The 9,974-nt window shown below is 36.1% G+C and overlaps 3 protein-coding genes across 3 annotated transcripts; 2 read left to right on the forward strand and 1 right to left on the reverse strand.

Moving 5' to 3' along the window:
• Positions 1-283: 283 nt before the first annotated feature.
• LOC133338581 (protein takeout-like) lies at positions 284-3,870 on the forward strand (the record flags this gene model as incomplete). Its single annotated transcript, XM_061546751.1, has 4 exons — positions 284-376; positions 441-594; positions 655-788; positions 3,551-3,870. Coding segments are annotated over 4 exons (701 nt in total), but the record flags the coding sequence as incomplete, so codon positions are not given.
• A 580-nt stretch (positions 3,871-4,450) lies between these two features.
• LOC133338582 (putative nuclease HARBI1) lies at positions 4,451-6,001 on the forward strand. The gene is made up of 4 exons (XM_061546752.1): positions 4,451-4,898; positions 4,954-5,392; positions 5,451-5,595; positions 5,661-6,001. The coding sequence occupies exons 1-4, from the start codon at positions 4,789-4,791 to the stop codon at positions 5,999-6,001; spliced, it is 1,035 nt and encodes a 344-aa protein (XP_061402736.1). The 5' UTR covers positions 4,451-4,788.
• Positions 6,002-6,110: 109 nt separating this feature from the next.
• LOC133338584 (uncharacterized) lies at positions 6,111-7,478 on the reverse strand. Its single transcript, XM_061546753.1, has 3 exons — positions 7,186-7,478; positions 6,930-7,116; positions 6,111-6,872 (listed from the first exon to the last, which is right to left on the reverse strand). The coding sequence occupies exons 1-3, from the start codon at positions 7,197-7,199 to the stop codon at positions 6,111-6,113; spliced, it is 963 nt and encodes a 320-aa protein (XP_061402737.1). The 5' UTR covers positions 7,200-7,478.
• Between the last annotated feature and the right edge of the window lie 2,496 nt (positions 7,479-9,974).

Genomic DNA, 9,974 nt, shown 5'->3' on the forward strand with positions numbered 1-9,974 from the left:
TCCTGAGAATCTGAAGACAAATACAGAAGCCTAAAAATACCTGCCTGACAGGTTTAAACCAAATAGAGACCTCCAACCTGCTGAAAATTCTTGCTAGCCAGTCACATCGTTTGAAACGAGTGTGGAGAAATCCTTCATTATATGGGGTTGTGCCATAAAATTGGGGATCTATAGAAGATCCAAGACGGGTCTGCCATTGGTCACCCTGATTTTCATGTCTATGTTCAAAAATCATTTAGTTTCCTTTGCTAATTCCCCCTGTATCCGCCTCCTTTAATTCCAGCTGCCTTCTTGGAACCCTGTAGTGTTACGGCACCCAATTTCGCTAGTTGTCTATCGAAAAATCTGGGCAATTTGCTAAAGGAATGGAAGGATGGTAAGTAGAAAAATCCTAAATAAACCTCCAAAGATATTTTTTATTTCACACCACACCTCTTTAGGTGTTCCTGGACTACGCACAGTCAACGCCATCGACCCCTTAGAAATTCAAAGGATTATTGTCGATGGTGATCCCTTGAGTCCGATTGGCATTCACTTGGAAATGGAAAATGTTACCGTGGAGGGCATAAGTGAGGCTCAATGTACAGAGGCAAGGTAATGGGGAAAAATAAAAAATATTTGAAAATCAAAAATTTTATTTTTTTTAATTTACAGCTTCAAAGCCAAACCCCTGAGTCTTCAGGCCAAATTTCTGGTACCAAAGATAGTAATAAGTGGAGATTATAATATAACGGGCCATCTATTGGAATATCCATTGGATGGTATTGGCAAAGCATCACTAACAGTTGGTAAGTCGACAAAATCTTCATTAAATACCCACGCCTCATAACAGACCCTTGAAAATATTTTTTTAAAAATCCACGCCTCATAACAGACCCTTGAAAATATTTTTTAAAAATCCACTCCTCATAACAGAGCCTTAAAAATATTTTTTTTTTAAATCCACGTCTCATAACAGACCCTTAACAGAGCCTTAAAAATATTTTTTTTTAATCCACGCCTCATAACAGACCCTTAACAGAGCCTTAAAAAATATAATTTATAAAAAATCCACGCCTCATAACAGACCCTTAACAGAGCCTTGGAAATAGAATTTATAAAAAATCCACGCCTCATAACAGACCCTTAACAAAGCCTTAAAAAATATAATTTATAAAAAATCCACGCCTCATAACAGACCCTTAACAGAGCCTTAAAAATATAATTTATAAAAAATCCACGCCTCATAACAGACCCTTAACAGAGCCTTAAAAATATAACTTTTTTTTTAAAATCCACGCCTCATAACAGACCCTTAACAGAGCCTTAAAAATATATATTTTTTTAATTCACGCCTCATAACAGACCCTTAACAGAGCCTTAAAAATATAATTTTATTAAAAATCCACGCCTCATAACAGACCCTTAACAGAGCCTTAAAAATATAATTTTTTTAAAAATCCACGCCTCATAACAGACCCTTAACAGAGCCTTAAAAATATAATTTTTTTAAAAATCCACGCCTCATAACAGACCCTTAACAGAGCCTTAAAAATATATATTTTTTTAATTCACGCCTCATAACAGACCCTTAACAGAGCCTTAAAAATATATATTTTTTTAATTCACGCCTCATAACAGACCCTTAACAGAGCCTTAAAAATATATATTTTTTAATTCACGCCTCATAACAGACCCTTAACAGAGCCTTAAAAATATTTTTTAAAAAATCCACGCCTCATAGCAGACCCTTAAAAATATTTTTTAAAAAATCCACGCCTTGTGGCAGACCCTTAAAAATATTTTTTAAAAAATCCACGCCTTGTGGCAGACCCTTAAAAATATTTTTTAAAAAATCCACGCCTTGTGGCAGACCCTTAAAAATATTTTTTAAAAAATCCACGCCTTGTGGCAGACCCTTAAAAATATTTTTTAAAAAATCCACGCCTTGTGGCAGACCCTTAAAAATATTTTTTAAAAAATCCACGCCTTGTGGCAGACCCTTAAAAATATTTTTTAAAAAATCCACGCCTTGTGGCAGACCCTTAAAAATATTTTTTAAAAAATCCACGCCTCATAGCAGACCCCTAAAAATATTTTTAAAAAAATTCACGCCTCATAGCAGACCCTTAAAAGTAATTTTTAAAAAATCCACGACTCATTGCAGACCCTTAAAATATGTTTAAAAAAATCCACGCCTTATAATAGACCCCTTACTTACTTAGCTGACTTGTGACAGAACTTTCGTTCCATAAGCCGAGCTTAGAAAAGATTTCCAGGCGCGTCGGTCTTTTGGCTATGTTGTCTTCGACTTGATCCTTCCTTCGTATTCGTGGCCTTTCCCTTCTGCGTGAACTATCAGCTGGTTCGCTTTTATATGCCTTCTGGTCTGGGGCATCTTCATCCATTCTCACAATATGACCTAGCCAATGTAGTCGCTGAAGCTCAATACGTCTAACAATGTCGATGTCCGAGAATAGCTGGTACAATTCATGGTTCATTCGACGGCGATATTCACCGTCAATGCAGATCGGCCCATAGATCTTTCGGAGAATTTTTCTCTCAAACGCTCCAAGAGCTGCCTCATCTGCTTGCGTAAGTACCCATGCTTCAGATCCATATAACAGCACGGGTAGTATCAGCGTCTTGTAGAGTGTGAGTTTGGTCTGGCGGGAGGTGATCTTGCCTTTGAGTTGTTTGCTCAGACCAATAGTAGCATCGGTTGGCCATCACTATCCTTTTACGACTCCTTCTCAATTTGTTCAAAGGTGGCTGTTACCACACTCAATGTTCCACCCATTATGTCGATGTCATAAGCGTAGGCGAGTAACATATGCTGAGTACAATCTTTGTGCACGTTTGCCTCTCGTATGACCTTTTCCAGCAGGATGTTAAAAAGGTCACTCGACAAACTATCACCTTGTCTGAATCCTCGTTTGGCATTAAAGGAGGGGTTCTTTCCGACTTATCTGTTGATGTTGGGCCAGTTAAAGTTATCCTACATGGCCGAATTAATTTTGCAGGAATGCCAAACGCAGACATGATTTTATACACCTCTAAACGGATGGGGCTATCGAATGCGGCTTTATAGTCGACGAATAGGTGGAATGTGTCGAGGTGTTTTTCGTGTTTTTTTCCAGGATAAACCCCCTTTTTTTCCAGGATAAAAAACCCCTTAAAAATGTTTTCTGAAAAATCCAAGCCTTGTTTGGGCCCCCTAAAAATATTTTTCAAAAAAGATTCACTCCTTATTGTTTTTCGAAAAAGAGTCTGTGCATGCCTTACTCATTCTGTTAGTTTCTAAAGATTTCCACACAAATAAAATATTCCCCTGAAATCTAAGCTCTGCCTAACTTAATTAGCCAAGCCTGAAGATCAGCAGCTGCCTAGCTGTGCTTGATTAGAATTTCAATGCTAATGGCAAAACAGAAGCAATCAACAACAGCTCATTTGAAATGCGTACAACCCGACCCCGACGAACTTAATATACATACCCTGTAAATTTTAATGTATATATTTCAAAATACCCTACAGTATACCCTCTTTAAATAATAATTGTTTTTCATTTCAGAAAAATCTCTTGTCGACATCAGTATACGTTTCATTGTGCGCGAGGAGCGAAATCTTCTCTTCACCGATGTGGAACGTTTACATTTGAATTTACGTGACATTAATGGACTGCGCCTATCGCTGGATAATCGTGCCGCCGAAGATAAAGCCAATCAAATATTAAATCAAAATGAACCAGGGATTTTTGAAATCCTGCGACCAAGTTTGAATGGGGCTTTTGGCAGAATTATGAAAGATTATTGGTCGAAAATATCTGCCTATGTACCGGCAACATATATGTTTGAAGATTTGCCGATTGTAAGCAGAATATATAGGGTATAAAGGGGGAGAGGTGGGAATTTTTTGTGTGGTGTATATAGGAAACAAAATGTGATTTTTTTTTTTGTAAATATATAAATTTTATAAGATATAATGTTCCTTAAAAAAAAAAATTAAAATAAATATTAAATAAATTGTAGATATGTTTAAAGGGATATGAAGTTTTTAATTCCATGGGGCATATAACCCTTTATGTCAGGACCGTTGGACCAATTATATGGTTTACATAGAAGGACTAAAGTTTCTCCAGTTCTCTGATGTAGTTTACATTGATCTAGCTTCAAAAATAGCTAAGATATGGTCAGAAGAATAAGAGTTCTAAAAATACACCATATTTATCAGCATTTTATGTAATCATGTCCCGTTGCCTATAAGTTCGGTGTTCATGGTTATAGGTTTTTAAATTTGCATATATATAACGAGAAGAAAGTGTCTTATTCATATTGATGCAACTTAAATTTAAAAGGCTCTCAAAATATCCAACCTATGGCCAAATTAAGTTAGAAGTGAAAATTTTCCAAATTTTACCCATTATTAAGTAACTATGTCCTGTGACCCATAACTTCGTATTAATTATATATAGGCTTTTGAATAACTTACAGCCTGTTCCACGATCTCGAAAGAAAATTTGTGCGAACGAAGGCTACTCACTCACTTTCGCATAAGAATGCGTTCCACTAACTTTCGTTCTTTCTTTCGCATAGCCTTACGTGATTCAGTGTTGCAAAATATTTTTTGGCAAAATTAATCGCGAAATAAGGCAAAAAAAAGCGCCAAATGTCTAATTTAAACGCGAAAAAGCAGCAGTGGCTCTGTCTCAACTGACAGTTCAGTTGTAAACAAACAAATTGTAAATAAACAAACAAAATAAAATTTCTAGTGATTGTGTTCAGATTATTTGTGTTCTTAAAAAAGAAAAAAATGAATATTTCTGTGGCCCTGTTTTTTATGGATGATGAGGAGGAGGTACAAAATGTGCCACGGAGGCATTTAAGAGATGCTTCGAATTTATTTGAAGTACCTAACAACCAGTAAGTATGATTGTATTTTTACATTTTTGAAATAATAAAAAATGATTTTTTCTAGGTTTGTGGCCAATTTTCGTGTGTCGAAGGAAGTTTTTCGGGCTCTTTTGGATATGATGGAAGAGAAGTGGGTGGCCGGTTGCAGAACTACCCAAATCCGCCCCGATTTAAAACTTGGCACATTCTTGCGGTTTTTGGCAACAGGAAGCTACCAACAGAATCTAGGGAACGAAGCCTTGACTTCAACAGCGAAGTCGACAGTGAGCAGAACCATTGCGGAATGTCTGCAGATTTTTGAGGACCACATTTGCGGCCAATGGATAAAAAAGCCGACACTTACAGAGGAACGCAACACAATGGAGGCTTTCTATGAAAGAACAATGTTCCCTGGAATTGTTGGATGCGTTGATGGCACGCATATCCGCATCAAGTCACCAGGGGACGAATTGAAAGCCCTTTACTATAATAGAAAGGGTTATTATAGTATAAATGCAATGGTGGTAAGTAAATACATTTATCGTAAAGCGATTTTAAAATTATTGTGTTTTTTCGAATTAGATATGTGACCATAAAATGCGTATAACATTTGTCGACGCTAGACATCCCGGAAGCAACCATGATGCATTTGTATGGGAAAGGAGTGATCCAGACAAGTGTATGCAAAGGGAGTTTGACAATGGAAAACGAAACTTTTGGATTCTCGGTGAGTAATTTGTATACATCTTATATCATAATACATCAATTACATTTGTGTTTTCTTTTTTATAGGGGATGGAGGATACAAATTGAAGCCCTTTCTTATGACGCCTTACCGCAGCCCTAGAGATGTCGCCGAGAAAAAATTCAATAAGAGACATGCTAGTGCGCGTAACGTCATTGAAAGGTGCTTTGGGGTCCTAAAAAACAGATTCCGATGTATCATCGGATCTCGGGGCCTTCATTATGACGCTGCAAAGGTAGTGCAAATTATAAATGACGCTGCAAAGGTAGTGCAAATTATAAATGCATGCACTACCGATCTGAAGAGCCGCCAGGTGATGTTATTGATGATGATCTGGAAGACGAAGTGGATGACAATAATGATCTTGAAAGCAGAGCTGACGCAATAAGGAGAAAAATTGCAATAAATTTGTAAAATTAAAAGAATTTTTTATTAAAATAAAATAAATTAAATTAAAAATTAAAAAATTAGTTTAAATTATTATAAAAGGACTATAGTTAATTGTTTTGTGAATTGTTTTGCAAAAAAGTTGATAGAATTGCTTCTATAGACTTAAGCATTTTTGTTTGGGCCTCGGCACAATCTGCCATTCTCTCTGCAGCGTCAGCCATCCTTTTGCTTGCATCTGCTTGCTCCTTGGCTATTGCATTTGCCTGCTCGACCAGCCGCAATTGCCGACGGATAAGAGGTTTTTGCTCTCCGACGTTGGAACGTTTTTTTGCTGATGATGTGGATGGAAAATTATGTTGTGATGTGCATTTGAATGGGGGTGATTTCTGCACGGTTTGATGTTCCATGTGTTGACGAGGGGACGTTGTTTGTTTACGTTGGTGTTGCTGTTGGGTCTGTGTTTGTTGTGTGTGTGCTGACTGTGTCTGAGTTTGTTGTGTGTGTGCTGACTGTGCCTGTTGTTTTGCATATTGTTGAGTTGTGATGGTACAGGTTTTTACGTTTATTTGTTGTTGTTGGGTATGTGATTCTGGGGAACTGAACTGCCTGGTAGGTGTTACCACTGCTACGGCCTTGGATGGTCTTGATGGGGTGGTATCCAATGCCTCGAAGCAGTAATCTATTTCGTCCGCGTAGCCAAAAGTTTTACCACTTGGTGCTGCGGACTTCGACAAGAAGAGTGTCCGGTCAATTGCTGTTTCCAGCTCCGTTAGGCACTCAAACCGGTATAAACCACCCCCTGTACCTTGCAGCCCTTTTTTATTTTCCGCAATTTTCTTTTTGGTGCGGGACTTTAGATCGGCCCACGTCTGTAAATAGTAATGCCGGTCAGACAAATAGATCGTAAGCCGAGTTTTCTGACTTACCTTTTTCCACTCTGCAATTGTGCGGGAAGGAGGACCCATGGTATTTAATTTAAAAACTAACTTCTTCCAGTGGTCCTCCAGGGATTGCCTGCTGCTTCCAAAAATTGGCACTCCTCTGGCAAACTCGGGATTCTCCTCCATATACTCAACTAGTGCCCGCAGCTGTGTAGTTGATGATTTTTTCGTGCTGGAATTGAGAAAATAAAAAAATTATTTATTGTTCCCATAATAAATTGGATTTATTATTTTTACTTACATTTTTGTTTCCATTTTCAATTAAGCAATGTTTATGTTTTAAAACAGATTTTCCTTAATTGTTATCGTACGACAGCAAACACACAAGTGACTGATTTTGACATTTGTGTTCGCATGCGTACGAAAGAAAAAAGATAGTGGAACGCAAAATTACACTGAAACGCTTACGTTTTCGTTCGCATTGATTTTCGTTCTGATGGATTTTAGTGGAACGGAAATCAGCTGTTTGTCGTGTAAAAGTTGTGCGAACGTGTTCTTTCGATATCGTGGAACAGGCTGTTAGTGTAAAATAAATAAAGTCTCCCCTTTACAACGATTATAGTCTTCTCTTAACATTGATGCCACTTTTATAGCTATAGCTCCCAAAGAACCCACGATATGGCCAGATTAAGAAAGATGTAGGTATTTGCCTATTTTATCTTATTTTTAAGTAACCATGTCCCAAGGGCCACATTTTCGAAAAATAATTTTTCTGGACCTTTGAGTTGACTCTTGTGGATATATGATAGCCTTCTCTTCACGCTGATGTCTCTTTTTTGGCTCTAGCTCCCAAAATACCCACAATATGACCAAATCAATAAAGTGGTAATCATTTGCCTATTTTATCTTATTTTTAAGTAACCATGTTCTATGGGCTATATTTTCGAAGATAATTGTTTTAGGCCTTTGAATTAACATTTTTAGATAGATGAAGGTCACCCCTTTGTAATGATGTCACATTTATAGATTTAGCTCCCAAAATACCCAATATATAGCTGAATTAAGAAAGATGCAGTAATTTACCAAATATGCCCTATTTTTGAGTAAACATGTCCTCTGGACCATATTTTCGAAAATAATTGTTTTAGGATATTGAATTAACCTACATAGATAGATGAAAGTCTCCCCTTTACACTGATATTAGTTTTTTTTAGGGTGTAGCTCCAAAAATACCCGAGTTATGGCCAAAATAGAGCAGATGTAGCAATTTACCAAATGTTACTTATGTTGCAGTAACCATGTCCTCTGGGCCACATTTTCGAAAATAATTCTTCTAGACATTTGAATTGATTCTTGTGGATAGATGAAAGTCTACCCTTTACATGAACGTCACTTTTTTAGACTTAGCTCCCAAAATTCCCAAGATATTGCCGAATTAAGAAAGGAGTAGTAGTTGCCAAAATTTTACCTATTTTTGAGTAACCATGTTCTATGGGTCACATTTTCGAAAATAATTTTCTTAGGATCTTGAATTAACATCTATATATCGATGATTGTCTACCCTCCCCCCCCCCCCCCCCCCCCCCCCCCCCCCCCCCTAAAAAATATAGATGGTGAAATTTTGGGAAATGTTAAATTTTCTGAGTAACCATTTTCTACAGCAGGTAATTTTTGAAGTAACCATTGTAACGAATTGATATAACTGTATAGTGAGAAGTATAGGCCCTAACCTTTACAGTGGTGTACATAACATATATATTTATCTCTCAAAATTTCGTAGATATAGCCTAACGAATATCGATCCTGAAATATAGATAAATGTTAGGTTTTTTTGAGTAACCATCTACTAAATCAGATAACTTTTGGAGTAACCATTGTTTGAACTTGATGTAACTTGTGTTTGGAAGTATATTCCCTAGTCTTTACAATGGGGTATATAAAAAATATACTTATCTCTCAAAACTTCGTAAATATAACCTAATGAATATGGACGCTGAAATCTAGAGAAATGTTAGGTTTTTGGAGTAACCATCTTCTAGACTTCTAAACTTTTGAAGTAATCATTGTATAAACTTGATGTAATTTGTGTTTGGAAGTAGAGAGCCTAACCTTTATAATGGTGTATAAAACTTATATATATAGCTCCCAAAATTTTAGAGATATGGCCCAATAAATACTGATATTGAAATGAATGAAATATTGGTCAATTTTGAGTAACCATTTTATAAAGCACATAACTTTGGAAGTAACTATTGTATCAGTGTGATAAAAATTTAGATAAAAAGTGTAGATCATGGCCTTTATAGTGATGTATAAAATTGATATATGATTCTCTTAAAATATTCGAGATATGAACCAGCTAATATAAATGCTGAAATATGGGGAAATGTAAGGATTTATAAGTAACCATATTCTAGAGCAGATAATTTTTGAAGTAACCATTGTATCAGCTTAATATAACTTGTGTTTAAAAGTAGAGATCCAAGACTTTAAAGTGATGCATAAAAATGTCTATATAGCTCCAAACAATTGCAAAGATATGGCCCAATAAATACTGATGTGGAAATGAACGAAATATTGGTCAGTTTTGAGTAACCATTTTATAGAGCACATAACATTGGAAGTAACCATTGTATCAGTGTGATATAGGTCGATATTGAAAGTGTATTTCATGGACTTTACTGTGATCAGATACAAATGTTTAAATTGAGGAAATGTTACGTTTTTTGAGTAATCGTTTTCTTGAGCCCAAAACTTCAAAAGTAACCATGTTATTAATTTGATATGAGATTAGTTTCAAACCATAGCCCTTTCTCTTTATAGCGGTGTATAAAATTTTTATATACAGCTCAAAAATTTTCAGAGATATAGCCCAATAAATAAAGATGTTGCAATTTGAGAAATTTGTTGGGTAACCATCTCCTACACCACATAACTTTAAAAGTAACCACTGTATCGGTGCAATAAAGATTAATATTTAAAGTGTGGATTGTGGACTTTACTTCGATGTGTAACATTCATATATAATGCTCTTAAAATATTCAAGATATGGCCCAGCAATAATAAATTTTGAAAGTTGGGAAAAGTTAG

This window comes from Musca vetustissima, unplaced genomic scaffold (assembly GCF_032173495.1).
Source record: "Musca vetustissima isolate MV318-11 ecotype Yass unplaced genomic scaffold, APGP_CSIRO_Mvet_v1 utg128030, whole genome shotgun sequence".
Classification (NCBI taxonomy): Eukaryota; Metazoa; Arthropoda; class Insecta; order Diptera; family Muscidae; genus Musca; species Musca vetustissima.